The sequence below is a fragment of the Equus przewalskii genome, chromosome 1 (assembly GCF_037783145.1).
Source record: "Equus przewalskii isolate Varuska chromosome 1, EquPr2, whole genome shotgun sequence".
Lineage (NCBI taxonomy): Eukaryota > Metazoa > Chordata > Mammalia > Perissodactyla > Equidae > Equus > Equus przewalskii.
Genome location: NC_091831.1, coordinates 150351461 through 150378231, shown reverse-complemented (window position 1 = coordinate 150378231; position 26771 = coordinate 150351461). Strand labels below are relative to the sequence as shown.

At 39.2% G+C, this 26771-nt stretch overlaps 1 protein-coding gene across 2 annotated transcripts in view; it reads left to right on the top strand.

Moving 5' to 3' along the window:
* The first annotated feature begins 5840 nt into the window (after positions 1–5840).
* The window catches only part of SPRED1 (sprouty related EVH1 domain containing 1), a 118944-nt gene continuing 98013 nt past the window's right edge, over positions 5841–26771 (top strand). The window contains exons 1-2 of one of the 2 annotated variants that reach the window (XM_008534205.2): positions 7834–8005; positions 10615–10718. Coding sequence is in view for 1 of the 2 variants with exons in the window: in XM_070625661.1 (XP_070481762.1) it covers positions 6254–6285 (32 nt within the window). In the remaining variant the exon portion in view is untranslated. Of the gene's footprint in view, positions 6286–7833; positions 8006–10614; positions 10719–26771 lie in introns of those variants that run through there. The other variant, XM_070625661.1, reaches the window with a different exon arrangement.

Sequence of the window (26771 nt, the reverse complement as noted above, 5' to 3'; positions counted from 1 at the left end):
CATACATGGGCTTTTAAAGGAGAAAATTTGAATTTGAGCTCTGGCCACATCCATACTAATATGTGATGTCTGGTAAGTCACCTAACCTCTCTGACCTTCAGTTCCCAATTCTCTCTGTAAATTGGAGTCAATAATACCCAGGAGGCAAGAGTGTGAGAAAGTGAGATTCTGAAGGGCATCATAAGTTTTAAAGTCCTATACAATGGCTAATTATTATTCACTGAAAGAGAAGTCAAATGCCACATTTAAAACAAAATCCAAGGAACTGCTTAGACTGTTTTGTTGGAGTCAATTTGTATTGCAAGCACACGGCCTTGGAAATCTTATGCAATGGATATTTCAATCCTTCGTATTTGTTGTAATGGGATATAACCTTCAAGGAACGAGCATGCCAAAGCCATTCGGGAGAAGGATGGTAAGAGAGGAGTGCTTTATTTAGCAGTGTGGAGCCTGGTAAGCATCCTCCCTGCTAAGATTATACTGAAAATAAAGGAAATCGCAGACGGCTCATTTCCCTTGTACTGGCTGTAATCTTGTGGAAACTTCCTGTAAAAGGCAGTTATAGCATTAAAAGTAAACTGATTTCACACTCACCGGATACTACCAGACCAACAATTACAGTCCTCTGGGAGAAAAATAAAATAGCATACTTATCCTTTATACTTTGTATTAGTTTGGAAGAACATGGAAACCCTAGTGATGGAGAAACAGACTCATGCCAGAGGCAAGGAAACTATTTAGAAACATGGTTACCATTTAGTAATTCCACTGAGAGGCAGAGCTCATTAGCCAAGAGACTGGTTACACTAAAAAAAAAAAAAAAAAAAGATCATTCATTAAACAAAGTACAGCTTGAAAATAGAGTTCCCTTTGATCTAAGCACATATTAACTACAGTTTTAAAATACAAAATTTTAATAACATCTGCTAAGGGGTAATGTTAAGACTAAGTTTAGAAATGGAAACGTGTACATGTATTTTATGTACTCTTAGAACCTAAAATGTTGGCATGGCTGTCACCTCTTTTGGCTTTTCAAATATAGAGATATCTGCTGAGAGCTTAATAGTGCAAGGGACAGTGTGTGTGAAATGCTGAACTGCAGTCGTGTTCCAGTGGCAATAGGAAGCCCGAGGGGCCTCCGGATTTCCATCACACTGTCCATCAACCCAGCTTCATTTTTATACATCCATGAGACTTTAGCAGAATATTTCACTTGAAATGTCTCCGCTACTTAAAACCACTGCTGAAGAGAACACCAAAAAATATGAAATGCAGCCTCTGCCTTCAAGTCACTTAAAATTTAACTGGGAAAACAAACATAAACTTATAAAAAGTGGATTAGCCAAAAAAAAAAAAATTAAAAAAAGATAGTTAGCAATACAACTATAATACAGTAAAGGCAAAAATAAAAGAATTTGAGAAGACAAATTCTGAGTTCATAAGAAAGATGATCATGACAGAGTGGTCTGGAAAGAGGGAGAAAGTCTTGAAGTGGAGCGCTACATGCCGTCTGCAGGGGTTCCATGAGGACAGGTCCCCTTGCTGTGCTGGTGAACTGTGCTCTGACATCTGCCTGGAACACAGAACCCACTGGTACTGTTTTAACTTGGATGATGTCCTATATTGGCTATTACTTGGCAGTTTGCTATTAGCCCACTGCTGCTTTCGGTAATTAATTATTTATAACAGGTTGTTAAGTGGCTGTGGCTAATTTCTAAAGCTGAGGACAACAGTACCAAGAGCCACCTGTGAGCACCAGCTACTGTGACCAACCTCTTTCTCACAGACCCACCTGAGAAAACACCACTGAGCAAATACAAGTGTCCTCTGCCCTGCTGACCCCTGACATGGCTGTAGAATCCTTCTCGACTAGTGCTCATTGGGAGCCATACCAGCTGAATGGAGTTGGAACTTGAAGTGAAACCGTGCACTATATTCACCTTCTCACACAGCTTTTCAAGTCTTATTGGGTCCCCCTTCCCTCGCTGAACCAGCCCTCTGGCCTTGAGCAGTATGTACGTTGCCTATGATACACTTTAGGCCACCCTTTTTTGTGTTCTTCTGGAATAGAGGTTTCAGTTAGGAATGTGTTCAGAGATGGGGTGACACAAGTGGCTGCAAGGAAAGGAGGAGAAGACAGTGAAAGCCTAGAAGGACTCAGTGCCAGGCATACTTCTGAAAAAGCAGATTTGTCAGTTCCATTACAGATCTGCCAATCACAGTCTCGGGACTGGGGCCTAGGAATCTGCATTAAAGTAGTACTTGCAGTGTACTTTTAAAAAAAACCTTTTTATTATGGAAAATTTCAAATATATAAAATAGTAAAGAGAATGTACTCATCATTGATCCATAACCAATCTTTTTTCATCTATATCCCCACCCACTGCTCCCTACTCCTCACTCCACTGGATTATTTTGAAGCAAATCTCAGACATCCTATCACTTCACCTGTAAATATTTAGTATGTAGTTCTGAAAGATAAGGACTTAAAAAAATACAACCACAATATCAACACTTAAAAAAAATCCTTATTATCATCAATCTCAAGTTAGTGCTCATTTCCCCAGTTATCTCAAATTTTAAAATATTTGTTCAAATCTGGATCCAAATAAGATCTCACACACTGCATCTGGTTGCTACGTCTCTCATACTTCTTAAGGTCCGGACACTGGAATAGACCAGGACAGGCCTCTTGAATTTAGGGCAGCTACTGATAGAAAGACTAGAAGGCCCCTGTGCTCTCAGCCTCATCATAGGATCATTTCTGACTGTTTCAGGGTAGAGCACTTAGAGCTCTGGCCAGACCAAGATCGTGTTTTAAAAGCTGGTAAGATCTTCAACAACTGGGTGAGAAGAGAGAGCTACGAAAGTGCCCTTAAAGAGAAGGGCACATAGGTGTCCCGAGAATGGCACGGAGAACACCAAAGGAAAAGAACAGTTTGGTGACTGCTTCGCGGTCACGGGGTTGGGAACAATCTAAAACGCATTAGTTGGGGTATTCATCATATCTTGCCCCTTCAGGTAAATAATGTGTGTGAAAGTGGCCAGCACAGTGTCTTGCATATGACAGCTAAGGTGCTTTTCATATTTTCTCCCAAAGCCTCTAATTGATAATTTCTCTGATGTACTTGAATCTCAAACTGATGCAAAACTTCTTCAACAGAAAAGGGGGCCTTTGCACGTGACCCAACTTTCCTCGTACTTAGTTAATCATAATGACTTTGAGAGCGATCATTTATTGATGGCTTACTGAGGGCCAGGCCATGTGTCCATACAGGAGAAAACTGCTAGTTATTTGTTGAATGAATGAACAAGCCTACTGAAAGCTTTCCTTTTAACCTTCAGACCAATGGCCACCACCTTGTCATGGAGTTTACTAATATCTCCATTTTACAAAGTCATTCTAAGAGCTGGGATGCATGTATTGAGCTCTTAACCTGTTCAAGTGCTTCATGTATATTATTACCTCATTAATCAGTACATCAGCTTTATGAATTAGGTACTATTGTCCCCATTTTATACAGGCACACAGTTTAGGTAATTAATCTAGAACACACAAATTATAACCGATGGGACTTGATTCAAATCTGAGCAGCCAAAGTGGTTAGCAGTGGCATTGGACAGAGAGCAGGCCAGCACCAACACTCAGCCAGTTGCAGTTTTTTTCGCAGGAACAAGATCAAAAACGCAGGTTCAGAGGTCATCTCTGTCTATTGCGGATCCCCTCACCTCTTTCTGTCACCAACTTTGTCCCTTCTTCCCTTTGAGCATGGGCGATGCTGCTGCCAAGGCAGGAAGCAAGAGTTACATAAAGAAACCTCAGGAATCAATGGGATGGTTTTTTGGGCAGACTGACTGGTTTAGTTCCTTTATTTACTGGTCAAACGTTTATTAAGCATCTACTTTGTGCAAAACACTGTCAACAGGCTGGTGTACGCGCTCCGGAGAAGAGCAGTCCTGAAACTCCCAGGAGACGGATGGCAGAAGAGGAGGGCTGGCTTGTTTGGGAGGGTCTCCCACTTTCTTCTTCCTCAGGAAACGTTCTACCCCTCAAGCTGGCAGGAGCAGCCACCTTCATTCTCAGGTCGCACAAACCTGAGAGTGAAGAGAATAGCATTGCACACAGAGCTAGGCTGATATCTAGGGAGATGCGTCAGAAACTTGGGATTCAGTCCCCCAGGCTGGATCAAGTATAGGCTGGCTTTCTAGGTAGAGAAGAGAGAATAGAATTTACAGAGCCAGGAGCTCTGAGTCCTCCAGTCGGGCAGACCCTAGACTCTAGCCCGCAACTCCAGCAGGTTTCTGTGCAAAAACCTTTTGAGATGAATGCATACATTGTCCTCTAACATGCAAACGTGACAGCTGCCTATTCAATAATCGTTCCTCCTCCATTTAGAGCAGTTCGTGCCACAGAGGCATCTTCTGCGCTATAGTTATGCAACCTCACTCGCAGCGGGAGTTATTTCCTGTGCTTCTGGCTGCGCCAGATTCATGTAACACGCCTACCCCGGGCTTCAATGGAAGTCGTTCTCCATTAACAACCTCTCTAGCTTTCAGAGATGAATGCCCTGCACTGCATACTCCTTGCGCAGTAAGAATCCAACGTATTAAAACTAACTCTTTCTCTGTCTGTCTTTAACACACACACACTCCCGCTGTGCATGCAGCTAGGGGACTGCAGCAATGCAACCAGAGGGACAGCAGGCGGAGCTCTCTTGGTACAGTCCCTCCCTCTAACCCCCACCAAGTAAAGATGAACTCATGCCAGTTCCATTCTTTGCTCTGCAAGGAAAACACACACAGGCACACACACGCGCGCGCGGCAGAACAGAGGAGCCTCCAATTTCCTTCCTGAGCACACTGTCATCCTAGCCTCTTCGTCCAAACACCCCGGAGATTCCAAAACGAGGAACGGGGAGCAGCGCGCCGCAACAATGCAACCTCCCCAGCAGCTCCCCGTGCAGCTCGCACCCCCGCCCCCTTTCGCAGCGTGCCAAGAGTTTGGAGCGCGCGCACGCACACCGAGCGCGGTGCTGGCGTATCCCTCCGCCTCCCTCCTCCTCTCCCCGCTCGGCGGCTCGACAACGATTTGGGAAATGAAGGGAGGAGGGAACTACTTTCCTGAAACTTGCTATGCTGCACACGACTTCGAGTTGCAGTGATTCGCCCGGAGGCCGCAGCTCGGAGTCCTCCTCCCCACACGCCCTCGCAGCCCGGGCGCCTCGCTCGGCAAGCCCGCCCCGAGCCCGCTCTGGCCCCCGGGGCACGCCAGCGTCCGGGAGAAGTCGCCAGGGACTACTTCGCCTCCCTCTCCCGCGGGCACCCCCGGTTCGGGCCGCGGCGGCGGAAGGAGCGGGCGGCGTGAGCGCTTCCGCCGCCCCCCTCGCGCTCCCCTCTAGCGGGCGTGAGGAGCTGGCCCGCCGCGCTGCTGCTGGGCACGGCTGCCGGGGCCCCCGCGGCTGCGCTCCCCACTCGCCCGCCGCGGCTCGGGACCCTGCCCCGCGGCGCGCCCGCTCTCCTCCGGCCGGGGCGGGGGCGATCGGCTCGGCGGCCCCAGCCTCCCGCCGCCCCCTCCTCCCGCCTCTGGACTCGTCCGGGCTGGAGCGTGTCTGGAGGAATCCGTTGCGGTGAGGCCCGTCGCCGGGTCTGCTCGCGCCTGAGGACCGCCCCGGTCGCCAGCGGGGGCTGAGCGGGCAGCGGCGGCGAGGCGGGAGATGGTGGGGTGGGCTCCGGCGGGACCGCGCCGCCGCCGCCCGGAGCCTGGGCTCGGCACCCCCCCGCCGGCCCCCACCGAGCGGAGCTCTGCTTCCTCCTCGCCGCATCCCTGAGGGAAGCGCCGCCTCTGCTCCCGGGTTCTCCGCCCGCCCGCCCGCTCCTTCCTGGCCGGACCCCGCCGCGCTCCACCCCAGCGGCCGGAGCAGCCGCTCTCCAGTCCGCCTCGCAGCCCCCCGGCCGGCCTGGTTTCCTTCCCACCCACCCTCCTCGGATCCCCTGGCTGGACGCTGAGGCGGGGGAAGAGGCTGGGGTCGCCACGGCCGAGGTTGTTGCCGCCACCCCCCTGCGGGGGTGGCCGGGGTTCCCGGCTGGGGGGGCCCCGTTCCGGGTGAGGCATCCACCATGGTGAGGCCCCTGAGCCGCTGCCCCCGCGCCCCCCCGGCCGCCACTGCCTCCTGCCCCTCGGTGCTGCTGCTGCTGCTGCTCCTCCGCCTGCTGTTGCTCCTCCATCTCCAGATCGGATCACGGTGAGGGAAAGATGAGCGAGGAGACGGCGACTTCTGACAACGAGTAAGAGCCTCATTGATCTTGATTCCTCGCCCCCCCCAACCCTCCTCCCCCTCATCGTTCCTCAGCACTCCCCCAGACCCCTCGGAGACTCGGGTGCCGGAAAGCTTGCAGCCCTGAGAGAGTTCGGTGCATCTTGTTCTGGAGAGAACATTTCATTTCTTGAGCCATTTTACTTAATGGCAGCAAACCCACCCCCCACCCCCCGCGTTTAATTGCTTTCTTCTGAGGGAGGGCATTGAGTGTTGGGGTGGGATGGCAATTATTGTCCGTGAGATGGAGTGATGTGGATGGATGGAGGCGGGGTAGAAATTACCCCTGAGCCTGGAAGACCCCTGGCCTGTCCTTTTTCTTCTTAGCATGCCAATCATCACCCCCTGAATATCCATCCTGCTTCCTTTATAGCTATTTCACTTGGAAACTAACGTGTGGGAGCACCTTCTGCAGCAAACTGCTCTTGAATCTTAATTCGATGAGTCAGTGACTGTTAAATACCGATTAAGCCTCCCCCTTCCCCCTCCTTTTAAACTTATGACCTGTAAGATTCTTGCAAAAAATGGGGCTAGGGAAACATTTTTAGCGTTTAATAGCATTAAGGACACCTGGAGTGTGGGAGATGTGGAACTATTATATTTTACCTTTGCGAATACCGGACATGTCTTGATCAGGAGCATAGAAGAATTTTGAATGCTAATTTTTTTATCCTTTGGCTATGTGGAAACACACCATTTACGTTGATCTAACAGTGTTTACATTGTTGAACATGCTGATGGCTTCATTCATTAACTTCTAGAACATCCCGGTTTAAGTTTTTGTTTATTTGGGCTGTCCTTAATGTTTTTCAAACGAAATACTTTGCCTTTTAGATATTTTGCTTTGACATAACAGCCGCCTGGAGGACTAATGGTGCACTAACAGTTTTCTTTGAGATGGGATTTAATTCCATGCAGAATATTAGCAGCCTTTTTCTTGTAATTAAGTTCCAATTTTGTTTATCTTTGGAGGGTTGGAAAGAGTTAAGTGAGTTAGGACTAGTCCTAGGAGGCATTCCTTTAAATAAAGTGCATTCCTCGAGTCAGACCGTTTTGAGAAAACTTTAAAGTCCAAAACCTAGGCCTATTTAACATAAAATAGCTTGAGAAATGCCCAGCAGCGTTTCTCCTCCCCCCGCCGCCCCCCCAGCACGCTCTTCTGCTGAGCGGCTGTGGGAGAAGGTAGATTGCTGCAGTGTCAGTGCAGTCTGGAAGCAGAAGTGGCCGCCATGTTCTCTCTCTTTTTGTGAATCGCCCTCATTTGCATAGCACACTCTTCATTCATAAAAAAATAATTAAACATCCATCACCTTGGACATCTTGAAAGAATTTCCCAAGAAAAAAATTCGAAGCTTGACTCTCGGTCTTCATGTAGATTTCTGAGTTCAGGCAGTAAGGAGAATTCGAAGTTCTAGGTTAAATTCAAAAACCTACGCACACACAAACAACTACCCCTGTTCTCAGAATGTTGACACAGTTATGTGGGAAATATCAGTTCGGGGAGGTGCTGGGATCACGTGATTGCCTCCATTCATAAAATACCTGGCTGTCCATTCACAGTGCAGTACACTGTCTCGTTGCCTTCCGCAGATTAGACCTACTTTGAGAAAGATCAAGAAGTATCTCAGATAACGCTGAGTTAGGAGAAAAACTGCTAAAAATCCTGAACGGAATAACAATAATTTCTACTGGTATCTTTTTTTAAGAAAGTAGCCTGGATCAAAGTTCTATTTTAGAGATGGGCCAAGACTAATTACGATATTTAAAGTAAAATATTGAATACCTCCTTTTGGGATGCAGCAAATGAGGGAATGTGAATTGACGAGTGTAAAATATATTGTTTCTAGATGGGGTCTTTTTGTAATACTTGCCATGGACAAATTGAGGGTGCAAGTTTTTGGTGTAGTGCTATCTGTGGGTGATTCTGCTGTTACACTAAAAATTTGTAAATATTCCCAGTAGTTTGATTCCAAAGATGTTGATATTTGAAACACTTAATGGCAATTTTTACTGGGGGGCTTACTTCTTTTTTTTTTTTTTTTTTACTTAGTATGGGACAATTTGGAAATTACTTCACTCACCCAGATTTTTAGAATTCTGTTTTCACAAATTTATCCTGTTTTATTAATTTATATTCTAGGGTCTTTGTTATATTAGCTTTGGTAGGACAAGAGTAATATGTTTTAGCATATGATATTTCACTATGAGATATTAACTCTTAATGGGGATAAACTCTTGGGGGAGTAAGTTTTTTTTATTTTAGAAAGTGATCATCTGGTAATCAGTTTTATTAGAGCCAACATTGTGTGTGCCTTAACTAAACCACAAAGAATGAACTTCTTTGGAATGTACCTTTTATTCCGATAATTTGTATATCTCATCTTTAATATGTAAAGTAATGTTTTGAAATGGCAGTTTATCATTTATGATCATATAATGAAGAAACAAAAGAGATCTATTATGGCAGACACCCCTACAGCCTTAGTGTGATTTAAAACTGCCCTGAAATATGGATTTTATTTGGACCTTCTGTATATATTTTCTTCCTTTTTTTTTTTTTAAAGCCACAGTGAACAGGAATTTAATTACAGTACAGACTGTTCTTAACACTCGAATGTTTTTTCACCTGATTTCAATCTTTAAAAAGTTAAATCACCAGTATCTTTGGAAACGGTTACCCTTTCTAGATAGCTGTTGTGGAAAAATCCAGTAAGGCCTTCAGAGGCTGCATTTTGAAATTCTCTAGTACATGCTCTATTATTTGAAATTAGAGTTCTGTGTAGGGATAGAAAGCTCTCAGAGGCTGATTGTGAGTATATATTTAATCAAGAACTAGTGAAGGATCTGTTATGTGTAAGACTTTGTCTTATGCTATGCCAAACTTGGGGAAGGGGTGCTAAAAGTCTGCTTTTCTTTTCCAGTCTTCATTAGGAACTGGAACTGCATTAAAAGTACCATTCTAAAAAATAATTCCCTTCATGCAAGAGTAATGGTTTATTTCAGATAATGTACAAAATGGTCTTTAAAGTGAATAAGTAATAATAATTTAGGATTTGCATTTCTACCACACATAACAGTAAATCTTAACATTTGGTATGTAATTAAACCTTTCTTTTCCTATGGTGTTGACGAGGAATTGTATTTATTTGTTGGATTTTTATTATGTGCCAGGCACTGTGATACTTTACACACGTATTATGTAATTTATACATGTGTGTTCTCAGCAGAGTGGAGTTGCGTACTATCATATCCTAATATATTGTGAATATTTTCCTATGTCGTTATTTCCTAGAACATAGTTTTTAATGGGTACATTATATTCAGTGTATAGCATACATTAGTTTTAATCAGTCTGCTGTTGCTGGGTATTTCTGTTATTTCTGAACAATGCTGCGTTTGATCCTGAGTTCTGTCTTCATCCAGATCTATTACTTTTTTCTTGACATAGTCTGGGGATGGAGTTTTAAAAAAAAGCAAATTTTAAATTGCCCTCTAGATAAGAAAAAACTCAGTGTATGAGAGTACTTATGCCTTGAAATGTCCAGTTCTCTTTCAAAAAATTTTTGCCAGTTTTGAAGGTGGAAATGAGATCTCATTCCTATTTTTAAAATGTGCTGGATGGTAAAATGAAATCAATTTTTTAAAAAAACAAAAAACTTGTTAGGTTGTTTTTGGGCAGCTGGAGTGTTTTTAAATACTATATTATAAATGGAATTGAAGTGATCATACAAAAGGCATTTGCAGGTAATTTATTTATCTCTTAGCAACTTTTATGCGGTGTAGTATAATACACAGAGTGTTGGACTTAGAACTGGGAGATACGTTTCTGTCTTAGCTGTCACTGGTTTATTCTGCGATTCTGGGTAAGTGACAGCCTCCGTGGGTCTCGGTTTACTCATTTGTAAATCAAGGAATTTGAACTAAGCATCAGTGTGGGCCCTTCCTGGGCTAAATTACCCTAAAGTAATACAGTGATAGACACATTGCAAGTCACTAGATATATAACATACATATTTTTAATTGATTACTTTTATGATACTGTTTTTGACATTTAAGTAAATGAGAGACTTCCAGTAGAGATCTGGTAGGATGATAAAGTAAAAGCATGAATTTTGAGGAACCAAGATAAAAAATTTGGAAACAGTTGGTACAGTCATAATTTTTTTAAGACTTTCTTATTTTAGGCTTAAAAGCCATGTGTCTTTGGTAATATATGTATACATCACAGACAGAGAACTTTGTAATGCTCTTTTTTTTTTTTTTTTTTTTTTTAAATAAATATGGCCTGTGGGTGAATAAGTGAGCAAAAGGCTGTTGGGCTTAAACACCAACTTGAGTAGTTCTGAGAGGAATATGCTAACAAGATACCAGCCCTCATGCCTTATTGGCCAAGAAGTATCAGAAGTAAGTCTTTTCATTTGATTATTCATACAAATCATATTAATCTAACACTAAGCGATAATTTTACATTTAATTAAAGAAGTTAATGTAGATGGCTTTTTTCATTGTTTAATATTTAGATTTAATTAGCTGTTTATGCAAGTTTTGTGTTATAGCTGCATCTTATTTTAGAGTCCAGAACCAAAGTCATGGACAAATGCCTGCAGTGTTGTTTCTGTGGCACTCAGAATGGTTTGAAATGAAAAAACAATTATTGATGTATTTCCGTTTAAATAGAGTTCGTTATTTTTGTTAAAACATAGTTCATTAGTAATGAATTTTGGGGGCCGGCCGGGTGGCACAGCAGTTAAGGTCACATGTTCCGCTTCGGCGGCCCGGGCTTCACAGGTTCGAATCCCAGGTGCGGACCTATGCCCCGCTTGTCAAGCTGTGCTGTGGCAGGTGTCCCACGTAAAACAGAGGAAGATGGGCACGGATGTTAGCTCAGGGCTAATCTTCCTAGAAAAAAAAAAAGTATCAAAAAGTAAGGAATCTTAGACTGATGTGTTAAATAGCTTTAGACATAGTGTTCTTAGAATTTAGAGTGTTTTTGCTAATCTCTAACTGAAACTCGTTTATATTCGTAATTGAAAGAAATGCCAACAAATGATCGCAGCATTATGTATGAGTACTTGTGACAGCAGTTGTCTTAGTTTCCTAGAGCTGCCATAACAAAAGTACGTACCTCAAACTGGATGGCTTAAAACAACGGAAATTTATTGCGTCACATTTCTCGAGTTTGGAATTCCAAAATCAAGGTGTTGGCAGGGCCGTGGTCCCTCTGAAACCAGTAGTGGAATCCTTCCTTGCCTCTTCCTAGCTTCTGCTTGATGGCAATCTTTGGTATTTCTTGGCTGGCAGCTGCCTAATTCCATTCTCTGCCTTCATCATCACATGGTGTTCTCTCTGTGTGTCTCTGTTTTCACCTGGCGATCTTCTTGTAAGGACTCAAGTCGTTATTGGGTTAGGAGCTCACTCTATGCCAGTATGCCCTTCTCTTAACTAATTACCCCTGCAGCAACCCTATTCTAAATAAGGTCGTGTTCTCAGGTACTGGTACCAAACATATTTTTTTGGAGGGATACAGTTCAACCTGATACCCAGTAGAAATTAGATATTTTTTTTATAGTACAGTTGCTGTTCAGTTATTACAGATATCTTGAAATAGCACAGTCATCACAAATTTGAAATTATTATCGTTATTAAACCATTGCTAGAGCTTGTATTTTAATATATATATGTATTTTTTTTTTTGGTGAGGAAGATTCACTCTGAGCTGACATCCATTGCCAACCTTCCTTTTTTTTTTGCTTGAGGAAGATTATCCCTGAGCTAACATCTGTGCCAATCTTCCTCTGTTTTATGTGTGGGATGCCTCCACACACCATGAGTGGAGCAGGTCCGCACCGGGGATCCGAACCTGTGAACCTGGGCCCTGGGAGAGGAGCATGTGGAACTTTAACCACTTTGCCTTGGGGCTGGCCCCTTAATATTTTAATAAAGCACATTATATTACTATATCAAAATAAAACATATTTTGATAATCATTTTGTTGCTTTCTTTTGTAATCCTATGTATTTTGTTTTAAGCTTTTAATACTGTTCTGAGAATGGAGGCCATAGGCTTTACTAGACTCCTGAAGAGGTCAGTGGCACAAAGATTAAAAATCTCCCGCTGTAGACTGAGGCCCAGAAGGCCAAACACAGAGATAGAGATATAAAATAGGAAGATTAAGAAACATGAAGGATAAAATGAACAAGTCCAGCATAGAGTTAACAGTTCCAAAAGAAGAGATAATGGAGGAGAGGAAATATTCAGAGATAATGGCTGAGAAATTTCAAGAAGTAGCAAATCAAACCCAATTCAGTGAACTGAAAACAAAACAAAGCCTCACAGTCAGACCGGGTTTGTCTTGAGATTGCAAGAATGGATCAACATGAGAAAATCAATGTCGTTTATCACCTTGGAAGATTAAGGAGGAGAAGTGATACAGTCTTAAATGCCAGAAATGCAATATTGTCATCCATCTCTACCTGTAATATGGAAGTAAATGTTCATAACATACAGATTTATACTATAAATGTTCGTAAATATAGGTTTATATTACTTTTCTCCTCCGTAGAATTTTAGCCTTTTTGGTTTCTCTGATTTAAAATGAAAGTGCTGGATTTGGTCAACTTTAGGATTTCTTTTAGTTGAAGAGTTCTAGAATCGTAAGTGATTTTGTTTGTACTTCCAAAATCTACATTTAGTGTATTATTCCTGTTACTCATAAGTGTAGGATGGACTGGTACAAATTACTTTCTATCTGAAATTTTTGAATTATCTTGGGAGGCATTTTCTTTCTGCATTTAGATGCAAAGAATAAGCTTTAGTAAATTCAAGAGTAATTGCAAATTAGATTTTAATCTAATATCAGTTGTGTATTTTATTTCTAAATTTTATCTATATAACAGGGATTATAGTTTAGATAAAGGCAATTATCGCTTGGAATGTAGAATGTCATTGTTTTCCTGGTCAGATTTAATGATACTATTGCGTATGATTAGATGCATCTTGTTTGTTCACTTGATTAAAGATTCCTTTCACAAATAACACAGTATTTGCTAATGACTTCTCTGTATTAGTATCCTATAGTAAGATTACTAAAAATTTAGGTGGAATTCAGTGAATTGTGACTTTTCTGATGCTACTTTTTTCAAAGTTATTGAAAGTTTCACCAGATTAGAGTATTTTGTTAATTTTGTCATAAAGTCACCAACTTTTTTTTACTGTTGTATTGTATATTACATTGATATTTTGCGATTGGAATTAGGGATCAGTTCTGGGTTTGAACCCTTGATAATATGTAAAAGCATTTCAGAATTTTAGTTGCTGCATTACATATATATGGATTTGTTTGTTTTTCAGGACAGATCCATTAGTAACTTTTTCTTCAAGAATTTCGGTTTAGTGACATTTGAGTGTCTACGAGGCACTTGACTTCTCCTTGGCCCTCGAGATAGAAAGATAAGTAAAACCTGATAACTGCTTTCACTATCCAACAAGGGAACTAGATCCCTCTGAAATGTGATAAGTGCTCTGCTTATGAAGTTCTTCAGGGCTCAAGGAGAAAGTGATGCTGCCTGGGGATGGATGGCAGGTTGGGAGCTGTGTGTGAGGGAAGGCTTCAGAAAAGAGGTGGCATTTTAGGAATCACCCAGAGAGGAGGGCAGTGGAAAGGGGAAGGGCATTCCAAGAAGAGAGGGAAAAAATAAAACAAAAACAAGCATAAAAGGAGAAAAGGAAAGTTTGTTTGAAAAAAGTAGCTTTCTGAATACACTTGTTTGAAGGAGTGGTGAGGGGGATAAGAAAAGCATTGGGGGCCAGATTGTGAGTAATCTAGGTTTGTGCTTAATATGTATCCACACCCTTGGGGCAAAGGGTGGTGGCTAGGACTGGAGCGTGAGACCCACAGATGTATGTGACAGAAGCTTCTGGAAATCAGTTTTTCTTGCAAAGTTGAGGAAAATGTATTTAACTGGTCAGTAATAACGTTAATTTTGAACAGAGTTCCCATTAATTTTTCAGATAAAGGACTAAGAGTTCAAAGAAAATTTGTTTTTCAAGATATCCTCCCTCATTCTTCACCAAAACTCTTAGGTCAGTAAGGATGCTTAATGAAAACCAGCTTAAGTTTATCATGTAGGCAGTGGGGAACCATTATTTTAAGTGAGAGGGGGATATCAAATTTGTGTAGAAAGCTGAATACTGGGACTTATTTGGGCCGTTGATTGGAGGCAGAAAAAAATGAACAATAATTGATGAGGAAGCTTGCATAAGGCAAAACATGGCTGGAAGTGGTGCATTTGGAACGGTTGGGAATGAATTTGTGAGGCAGTTCAGATGTCCAGTAAGAATGATTACTTGATTGTGAAGGAAGGAGTAGGAAGAGTGTGGAATGACTGCAACATTTTAAATTTGGGCTGCTGTGATGGTTTTAAATGGAAAGAGGCAGAGAAGGTTTTTGATGGGAAAATAACTCAATTTTGATGTTTTTTAAGTTTGTAGTTTCATGTCCTAGGTATCAAGGAGAAAATGTCTCATAAGGCATTTTAACTACATGTAGTTTTGGTGCCTAAAGAAGGTTATGAATGTAGGGTTAGAGGTGACGTCTTCAGCATATGTAATCGTTGAAGCCAGTGGAAAATTGCCCAAGGAGAATATTATATAGTAATGGAAAGAACAGCAAGAAACAGCAGCCTTTTTAAGGCAGACTAAGATGAGACACTAAAAGACGACAAGTCTTGAGAGGTAGCAGAGTTCAGAGGAAAGTATTAAAGACAGAATAGGAAGTGATGAAGTGGAGACAGCAAAGAGTAAGATGATACTCATTCAGGGGGAAGTTGGGCGTTGAGATGACTTGTTGGATGAGGTGATGTCAGTAGTGGAGAGGAAGAGAAAAAAAGATTTAAGGAAAGGTGAGTAGAGCAAGGCCCAGGAAAGAGGAGTCTGTCAAACTGTTTTATTGCTTATGAGACGCTGGGCTAGATTTAATCCTTCTAACGACCCGGTGAGCCAAGTATTATCCATAGTTTACAGATGAGATAAATGAGACCTAAGAGAGGTTTAGTAACTTTCCTACAGCCACACAAGGGAGTAAGTGGTAGAGCTGAGATTTAAATTGCACTGTATTTATACCACATTGTACCTCATACAGTGGTGTGAGGCCAGACTAATGCCCAGACTAGATTCTAAAGAAAAAAATAAGCTTGAAGTGATAGGTAGACACACAGTATTGACAGCTGTTTGGAGGGACTGGAAGTTTTGTTAAAGAGCATGTAGAGTGAAAAAAAAAAAAAAAAAAGAGCATGTAGAGTGGAAGTGGGGAAAATCGAAAGATAGATTTTGATCAGAGAACACAGACTCCGAAGTGATAACATGAGGGAAGATAAAAGCAGAAACAGGTTATTGGAGTAGAGGAGCCAAGATCTGCTAAGATATTAAAAAGGGTCAAGAGTATGGCTGTTCGGGTTACTGGGTTGGTATCAGGAGTTGAGGTGGAGAGGAATCCCGAGCCAGCCTCAGTGTATTTAATGTGTCTGTGGGATGAGTGACGTAGGGTGGGAGTATGAATGTTAACATCTGCCTCTGCAATTTAAAGAGAGAGGAGTAGGGATTTTGGAATTGGAGGTTGAAGAATCGAGTGTCAGGGAGGAGGAGAAGAAAAGGGAAGGGTTTAGCTGGCAGAAGTTGAGAGTATTGGATATGATAGGATCTCTAATTTCTACAATTAACTTGGTGTTCACAATTAATGTGATCTTGTGGTTACTGCTGACTGTGGCATTAAGACTTTGGCAAATCACATAACCTGTCTTTGTGCTTGATTCCCCATCTGTAAAACCAGGATAATATGTCCCTACTTCAGAGGGATGTTAAGATAAATGTAACCTCCCTTCCCTCAGTAACATTTTTTGATTAGCGATAGGAGAATATTAAAAAGAACTTTTATTTCTTGAGAAGAAAGGTACTAGGCTCATGAAATAATCCGTGTTCATTTTCATTTAGCCTGAAGGTAGGGTTACTTTTTAAGAAGAATTACTGACCTGTTGGTAAAATTATATTTCAGTTTAAATATTAAAGGGCAGCTTTTCAGAAAAAAATCTAAAAATTCCAACAAGAAGAAAATAATCTAAATATATATTGTGAACATTTTCTTCCGTGTTCTGAGCCAAGACTGATTGAAGATACAACTATTTAGTTATAGAAGGAGTATATTTCTAGATCTTGTTAATTAAAGCAATTTTAATACCTGAGCATGTTTTGGAAGTATAAGTAGATTTGATGTCTCTTTGTCATTTTCAAAGGAAAAAGCCATCTTTCCCAGAGTTGAATACAAGAGCTTTCAAATACTGAATGGAAGGCAAAAATCTACTTTGTGGGAGAGAAAGGGAGAGGAAGATTTTTTCAGCTTATTAAAGATTTAGACATTTAGTTTTTTATAACTGGTATCAACTAGAATCTCTGTTGATAGGTGAGATAGATCTGCTAGCTGGCAGTTCATTGCTCTTGATTTAGTCTGTTAACTTTAATTCAGGCAGCTAACAGTCTGTAAAATGTTTGGTTCATTTTATAGTCATCAACAACTAAAGCAAAAATTTGTTTATATTTTGATTTAGCCTGATGTTTAGCCTTATTCTGAAGCAGTATAATTTGTTAATTCAAAAATGATTGCCTTAGATACATAATTACTGAAACTTGGTTTGGGAATGAATTTGAAGTTATCTATGAATCAAGATCTTGAATGAACATAAATCAGGAAGTTAAAAATATGATGAAAAATGTATATATTTTTTCTCTTGAGAGTTATCTGATCCAAAAAACCAAACTTAATTAACTTAGTAAGAGTTAAGAACATTAACAAATAACTTATTTGTTACCACATAATAAAGTTAACAAATAACTTTACTAAGTATGTCAGATTAAGATGTTCTTCAACTCTGTATTATCATTTTAAAAAGCAAGGGGAGAGACAGGAGATGAATGACTGAGACAAGCTAGCTTCCAAACACCTTAGTTTTCCTTAGCAATTTTTCCTTGTCTTGATAGTTCAGGAGAGAACAAGCTTAGCTTGTAAGTGAGCCCAAAAGGAAAGGTTTATCTGGTATTATATAGACCCTCTTGCGGTTGAATCTTATATAATGTGTACTAAGCACCAGCATACATCAAATAAAAATAGTTTGACTTATAATTACTGGCTAACTTCTTTTTTTTCTCTCTCTCTTTTGTATCTGGCTACTTTTATTTAATTATTATTGTGGTAACATTGGTTTATAACATTATGTAACTTTCAGGTGTACTTCATTATATTTCAATTTCTGTGTAGATTACATCATATTCACCCCCCAAAGACTAATTATAATCCATCACCCCACACACGTGCTTAATTCTCCCTTTCGCCCTCCTTGCTCCCCCCTTTCCCTCTGGTAACCACTGGTCCAATCTCCATTTCTATGTGTGTGTTTTTCGTCGTTTTTATCTTCCACTTATGAGTGGAATTGTATGGTATTTGATTTTCTCTCTCTGACTTATCTCACTTAGCATAAAACCCTCGAGGTCCATCCATGTTGTCACAAATGGCCGGATTTCGTCATTTCTTATGGCTGAGTAGTATTCCATTGTGTATATATACTACATCTTCTTTATCCATTCGTCCCTTGATGGGCACCTAGGTTGCTTCCAAGTCCTGGCTATTATGAATAATGATACAGTGAACATAGGGGAGCATGTATCTTTATGCATTTGTGTTTTCTTGTTCTTTGGATAAATACCCAGCAGTGGAATAGCTGGATCGTATGGTAGTTATTTTATTACTTTTTTGAGGAATCTCTATGCTGTTTCCCACAGTGGCCGCACCAGTTTGTACTCCCACAAGCAGCGTTTGAGGCTTAACTTCTCTCCACATCCTCTCCAACACTTGTTAATTATAGCCATTTTGACAGGAGTGAGGTGATATCTCATTGTAGTTTTGATTTGCATTTCCCTCGTAGTTAATGATGTTGAACATCTTTTCATGTTCCTGTTGGCCATCTGTATATCTTCATTGGAGAAATGTTAGTTCAGGTCTTTTGCCCGTTTTTTAATTGAGTTGTTAGATTTTTTTGTTGTTGAGATGTATGAGTTCTTTGTATATTTTGGATATTAACCCCTTATTAGATATATGGTTTGCAAATACCTTCTCCCAATTGTTAGGTTGTCCTTTTGTTTTGTTGATGGTTTCCTTTGCTGTGCAGAAGCTTTTTAGTTTGATATAGTCCCATTTGTTTATTTTTTCTATTGTTTCCCTTGCCTGGTCAGACATGGTACTTGAAATTATGCTGCTAAGACCGATGTCTAAGAGCATACTGCCTATGTTTACTTCTAGAAATTTCATGGTTTCAGGGCTTACATTCCAGTCATTAGTCCATTTTGAGTTAATTTTTGTGTATGGTGTAAGATAATGGTCTCCTTTCATTCTTTTGCATGTGGCTGTCTACCGGCTAGCTTCTAGTTGTCCCATTTTTATGTTTACCCTGTCTCAAATAGGTTTAGCTATAGGAGGAGGAAAACAGTGAAACTGAGCTGGAATCCTTTTAACTGACTGCTATGGTCTGAATGTTTGTGTCCCCCTCAAATTCATATGTTGAATCCTAACCCCCAAAGATGATGTTAGGAGGTGGGGCCTTTTCACAGGTGCCTAAGTCATGAGGGTGGAGCCCTCTTGAATGAGATTGGTGCCTTGAGGCTCTAGAGAGATCCCTAGCCCCTTCCACTGGGTAAGGACATAGCACAAGGTCTCTGGCTGTGAACCTGAAAAGAAGGCCCTCACCCGACCCTGCTGGTGCCTTGATCTTGGACTTCCCAGCCTCCAACATTGTAAGAAGTGAATTTCTGTTGTTTATGAGTTACCCATCTCTGGTATTTTGTTATAGCAGCCCGAATGGATTAAGACACTGAGTTTTCTTTGTTTGGGGAGGACAAGGAGCAATAATTACATCAAAGAAAGAATGAAATCAATTAAAAACCCAACACAACTAGTTGCTTCTAGTTCCATACATATATATTTTTATTTGTTTAGTATACATACAAATGCTTATTATTCACTTTTACCTGATATACTTAAAAAATGCTATGCTTTTACTTAATTTTTTGTAGTGATTATTTTAATGCTTGTAATATTTCATCAAGTTGTACTTCAAGATTACACATCTATCATCTTAGTGAACACTAAATTTCCAGCTCTTGGCTGTTATAAATAACATTGTAATGAGCATCCTTTTTTTGCATATAATTGTTTGCTTCTGTTCAACGAATTTCTTAGGATGAATTTACAGGAGTGAGATAAACTGTGTCAGAGTATAAGTGTTTTTTTTTAAATTCTTGATGTGAATTGCTGCTTCCAAAAATTCATTCTTTTCTGTTGTGGATTATTTATAAATAAAATTCATTTTCATATTTCTTAGATTCCATTTTTGTTCTTTAGTACCTTGATGTTTTTTATATAGCTCACAGTATATAATTAAATGATAGCTAATATTTGAATGTTTACCAGCATTGTCTTAAAATTATTTTATCGATTTAGACTCCAAAACCTGTGCCCTAAAACAGTGGGTTTTAAACTTTTGACTGTTACAGTAACAAATACATCACACCTTTTGACGTAGTATACATACATACATGCCTTTCTACACACACATACACACACACACAAAACCTTTCATAAAGCAACTTAGACTTACTGTGATGACACAGGCTGACTTTTGTATTCTCTTCTGTTCTATTCAATTCAAACACATAATGCTGGTCAAGACCCTTGTAGTTAAAAATCCCCTGTTCTAAACTAAGTGCAGTATATGGGAGGTTGTCGTCTAAACATGTACCTCCTTATTGGTACTGAGGATTTACGTTTATGTTCAGCTTATGATTTCATGAAAATAAGAGATCATACTGAAAGGTACAGGATCCTCAGGGGAGTGCATTTCAAGGTCGAGTTGTGAGGAATTCCAGGGGAATTCAGATTTGAATTGCTGTAGCTATAGATAATAAATGTTACATCATTGCTTCTCACATTTCTTTGCTAAATTGCTCCGAATGATAAGGGAATGCATCCCAAACCACCCTTTAAAAAGTATATAATCATTTTGAAATCTAGTAAACTGTCTCCAAGATTCATTTGACTATTGCATTTTAATCACTAATATAGTTGTATTTCCAAATGAAATGTTTTAAATTATTTATCTTGGGAAAAAATGGAAAGCTTTTAAACCACAAAATCTTTGCGTCTTTATATCCTATGGCATTATGTGTCTCTCGGTCGGGTGGCACATTCTTGGGAGGAAGTGCTGTGGTGCAAGGCAGCATTGGGCTACATGACAGCATTGCTCCAGAGTCAAGGGCGTGATTGTGCACTGTGATTATAGCAGCCGCCATTTTCAAATGAAAAGGAGGAACATCTGGATCTAGCAAAGATTAATAGAAACTTTTGAAGTACAAAACAATATAATCACATTATAGAAAACTTGGAAGATGACAGGAAATTGCCTCTAGAAAAAATTTTCCTATGTACACTTATTTATATTATATATAGGCAAGAAATACATAGAGGGATCTTAAATTTAAAATTTGTTGTTTCTATGAAAACCAGTGGATCATACAATTTATATAGGTGAATTACCTGTGTTGGAAAGAATGCAATTATGCTAATTGGCACTCTAGGAAATCTGCAAAGTTTTGTAGAAAAGAAAAGGAAACAGATTCTAGTCTCAGTTCTACCATTTACTTATATGACTTAGAGCAAATCTTTTAGGGTGAGTATCTGTGCTAATGAAGACAGTAATCTTTTCCCATCCGTAAATTACTTTTGCATGAAAATTGTATATAAATGGATTTATTTATGTATAAGTCTTGATTTACTTTCGAGGAAAAGGAGGGTTTCATAGAAGATTGGAATAAAAAAAGGAGGTAAAGCAGAAGGCAGAAAACGGTAAGGTTTTAGCAAAACCTTAGGGAGAAGAGGAAAGCTGAGGAAAAGGAACCTAGGCCTTAGAATTGAATGTCTGGATCTATTTTGGGAGCTAAATGAGATATATATAAGGAGTATTAGCCAACTTAAAGGTTGTATAACCTATATATTGGGAAGTTTTGCGAAATATCTACATAGTTAAAATCAGACTTTGAAAATTTGAGTGGTGTGTTAAATGAACTGGAAAATGCCCTTTTTAGATATTTTTGCAACAAAGCAATAAATCCACAGGGATGGTGAGATCATGTAAGGGTAGGGGAGAAATCCTAAACATTTTAAAGTGATCAGGGGATGGTAAATGAAAATTCTTTATATAAAACCTATTATTTTTAAGGAGAGATTTTATTGATATTCTGTTTATTATTTGAGCATGCTTTCCTTATTGCTTCATTAATGAAGGTAAGGTAATTGTGAGAGTTTTCATAGGCTCATATGTTGAAACAGTGTTTTGTAGACAGTAAGCATTAAGCATTTGCCAATATGCATTCAGGTATGGCCCCGGTCTCTTAACCTTATTTTCTTTTGAAATTTTTAAGTCCATTCCTCAATTACAATAATAACCTGAGTAGGGAAAGAATTCCTGCCTGCTTTAGTACATCTCCAGCTTTTGAAATCATCAGACTATAAAAGAATTGTAGAAAAAGAAAGTATATTTTTCCTACTAGCTTTTAATTCTCTGTCTCTCACAGTTCTTTCCAAATCTTTTTATTACTTTATTGCGAGATACTTTTTCCTGCTAAAATTGTCCTTATTTCCATTTGCCACCCTTTGAGCCTTATTAGAATCCTTTCAGAATCTAAAGCATGCTTCCAGTGGAGCTTTCTGTGGTGGTGGATATGCTCTGTTTGTGCTGTCCAGTGTGGTAGCTTCTCTGTTGCTTTTTGGCTAATGAGTACTTGAAACGTGGCTTGGGTACTGAGGAACTAAATTTTTAATTTTATTTAATTTAAATAGCCACATGTGGCTAGTGGTTCCTGTATTGGATAGCATGGATCCTTAGCATTTCTAATCCTTCAATTTCAGCAAATTTTTGAAAACAGTTACATGTTCTCTATTCAATCTTAGCCAATTTGTTGAAGAAAGTAATAATTTTTTTAATAGGGAGGTAGCCGGAGGTAGTGTAGCTTTTTCCAAAGTGTGGAACTTGCCCCTGGTATGTAAGATAAATTTAGTTGTTTCACAGACATGACATTAAATTAAAGTTATTCCATTCTCAAAACTTTTTGCATTTTTATCAAGTTAAAAGGTTTATTTAAGTGTGGTGGGACTGTTTTCCTTTTTTTTTTAATAATAGAGTAATATCAACCTCAGTCTCTGATAGACAAGCCAATACTCTTTGGCTTTCACTGTATTAAATTTTTTGGTTACCGTCTATTTATGATTTGTGATAGTTTTTTTTTTAATTGGCTGCAGCGATTAAAACCTTCCCTTTTAGAAACAACATTTTTTGGATAATAAATGTGGTACACATTTAAGGCAAAAAAATTGATGAAGGTAGAGAATGTCAGAACAAAAACAAGTGTGTGACATACTGGGTCTAGTGGGAGGAGAATTGGGATGGAACCGAGAGTCCTGCTGTGCCTCTGGCTTGCTGAGGCAGTCTCTCTCGTCTTGTTAGGTATGGTTTCTGCTTTGGTAAATTGCTTTGGGAAGAAGTTGGTTTAGAGTGAGAAGAGATTTTAAATTTTAAAATGTCTTTTATTCTGTAATAAGTTCAGGTAGATCATACCGTTTGGGTAGTAGCTAACATGTATAAGCATTTTGCTGTATGTCAAACATGAATTATTTCATTTAATCCTTCACTCCAAAGCAGACTACACTTAACCCCTCAATCCTTTCTTTTAAAAGCACAGAATTGGACTAATCATTATCTTGGTTCATACTGTCATTTTCGATTTAGGTATGGACCTCTGTAGCCTATTATTTTGATTTTTTACTTACCTGACAAATACCCACTCACAGTACAGTTCTAGAGTCAGGACGTTAATGATAACTAACATCTACCAGTGTGCTTCTGTCATATTCCCCTGACTTCTTCTCAGAGGTTACTGTGTCCTGAGTTGTGTGTTTACCATTCCCCTCCTATTTAAAAAACAAAGTTTCATCACATATATGTATGCCTAAACAATGTCTCATTATTTTTGAACTCTATAAAAGGAATATATTTACTTATCTGTCAACTCTTGGAACTTGATTTTTTTTTTTTTTGGCTCAATAATACGTTACTAAGATGTGGCCTTTTTTTTGTTTTTGGTGTAATTTTTTATTCATTTGCACTTCTATATAATTTATTCCATTGTGTGAAGTTACCACAATTTAGACACTCTTGTCTAAGGGTATATTTGCTATCCTGAGCATTACTACTGTGAACATTTTTGTAATGTGCTTCTGATATATATGTGCTAAAGAGTCTCTTGAGTATGTATTTTGGAGTAAAATAGTTGGCTTATAAGATATGTTGTGAATTTTCAAGTTTACATGGTAATGCCAAATTGTGTCCCAATATAGTTCCAATTTGTACTCTTGCTAGCAATGTAACAGAATAAGTATAAAATTGCACTTTATTGTGATCTTGATTTGTATTTTCTATAACAGATAATGATCTTTGCTAAAAATTGTTTGAGTGCTTACTGTTCTAAATACTTTATATGAATTAATAAATTCACTGCCAGACACTGTTCTAAATAATTTACGTGAATAAATAAATTCTTTTATTCCCACAACAACCGTATTGGGTAGGTACTGTTACGTCTGTTTTATAGACGAGGAAATTGAGATATGAAAAGGTTAAGCTAGTAAATCACAGAGTTGGGATTCAGTCTTGGGCAGGTCAGGCTACAGAGTTCAGCCTCTTAACTGATGTGATATTTTTACCTCTCCAAATACTCATATTTATGCGTTCATCTTCTCTTACCTTTTTCCCCTGCCCCCATCAACCTTTTGGCCTCTGTGTGCTTGTGATGGTGAGTGTTGGTTATTTTATCATTATATTATTGTGTTGGCATTGTCCGTTACGTAGTCTTCCTTTAAAAAGCAGTTTCTTATAAGACCTCAGTTTCTTCATTGCTAGAATGAATAAGATGGCTCAGATGATTTCTAGCACTTTTGGCTCTAATATTTTGTAATTTGACTTACTCTCCTGTATAGTTCATTTTTAGGTTCCGAATAATCTATTTGCATTTTCTCTTTTTTTAGTGTTAAAATGTGAAACAATTTAGTATACTTTATTTAATTGTATAATTTTATTTCAAGTTAATTCTTTATTTTTTAATAGAATATTTTAAATGTAAAGTAGTTTAAAAAAATTCTCTAGCGGACTAAAATGTATACTGATCTCCACATAAGCTTTTTTACATACATCTTTTGAACTGAGAGAAATTCTTTCCTTTAACATTTCTAGGTAATGTCCTTGAGGTAGTTCTTTGTTAAGCCAGTCATCTTTGTTTATCATCTCCTACATGCTCAATAGATGTTTGTTTATTTGTTTTTTTTAGTGAGGAAGATTGGCCCTGAGCTAACATGTGTTGCCCATCTTCCTCTTTTTGTTTGAGGAAGATTGCCTCTGAGCTGACATCTGTGCCAATCTCCTTCTATTTTGTATGTCGTTTGCCACCACAGCATGGCCTGGTGAGAGGTGTGTAGTTCTGTGCCTGGGATCCGAACCCGCAAACCCTTGGCCACCAAATGCAGCCTGCAAACTTAACAGCTACACCACTGGGCTGGCCCCTCAATAGATGTTTTTTGTTTTACTTCTTAGGTACTGAGTTTTTTAAGATAAAATATTATTTTACAATTATCATTCTAGTGAGAGATGAGAATGTATTTGCTTAATAATTGTTGAATGACAAAGTGCTAGACCCAATAATAAACACCTAATTATCCCTATATTTTGCCAAAGTAGGGTATTATCTAAACCTCAGCTCTTAAGCTGTTTATATTCTATAAAAACAGTGTATATGCCTGTTTTGGTAAGGAAAAGTCTTTTAATTCTGATGCATTTTCTGTATGCTGCATATTTCAGCGGTAAATGTTTCAGTGCACTGGGCCGAAAAGGATCAATCACACATGTGCGTTGGAATGGTAGCGTGATAGAAGCAGCCAAACAGATGGAGATCAGGATGTTACAGCTTTTTTTCTTATTAGTCAATTTTAGTCCGTCTCCTGGATTTTACACTGCTCTTAGGTCTGGCACAGTCAGTGTTGATACAGAATGAAATAGCTACAACAGACATTTATTGAGCATTTATCGTATGCCAGAAAAAGGATTGGAACTAACATTTGTGAGGTATACTGTGTTCCAGGTGTTGTTAGGACGATGGTAGGGGGGCTGGCACCGTGGCCAAGTGGTTAAGCTTGTACACTCTGCTTCGGCAGCCCAGGGTTTTGCTGGTTCGGATCCTGGGTGCGGATCTAGCACTGCTCATCAGGACATGCTGAGGTGGGGTCCCACATAGCAGAACGAGAAGGGCCTACAACTACAATATACAACTATGCACTGGGGGGGGCTTTGGGGAGAAGAAAAAAAAAGAAGGTTGGCAGCAGATGTTAGCTCAGGGCCAATCTTTAAAAAAAAACAAACAAAAAACAAAAGATGGTAGACTTTAAGGATGTAGATAAATAAAATCTGGATCTTTGCCCTCAGGAGTTGTCAGTCTGATAGTGGAAATAAATGATTGGTTCTTTGGTAATGAAGGACTTCGAAATATTGATTCCTGCTAGGGGAAAATACAGTTTCACCAGAAGAGTGAGAAAGACTATTGGAAGTAAAAATTACTTCCTTTTGAAGAGGCATCATTACATGTTATGCTTAACTTTACATATAGTTCAAGAGTCTTATGATCTGACAAAGTAGCTACCGTCTTAACTGACTTTGGTTCACTTTGAAGTTTGTATAGCAGAATAGATTGTATAAGAAAGGTAAAAAGTTTAGCATCAACAAATTAGAGCTAATAATCAGATGAATATTGTGAACTTAGTCTTTTATAACTTTAGCCTTTATGTATGGTTAATAAAATTTGTATATGAATAATACTTTATTATTTATGGGATGTGTGTGACTTTAATCTTTTCTTTTTGTTAAATTGTATTTTTACTAGAAAAAGCTTTGAAATGAATAATTTCTAACTATTTAGCCAAGTTGGGTCAGATTTTAATGTAAGAGCATGAGATGTGTCAGTCTAAGTCCGATAAATGATCCAAACAGCCTAGACTTCTGATTGGAAGACTAAGGGCATTTTAGGTGAACTACGCAATTGTAGTTCCACACTCCTCAAATAACTTCTCATGAACCTACCCAACTATAATATTTGTCTTTTCCTCTCAATTGTTTGTATTAAAAACTGGAGATTTTATGGGTGGGAGGTTAAGGTAGAAGCAGAAGGGATTATGTAAATATGCTGGACTGTCATTGCCTTTACTAGTCTAGATAAGCTTGAGAATTTTTTCACTATTATATACTGAGGAGCTGTTATTCAAAG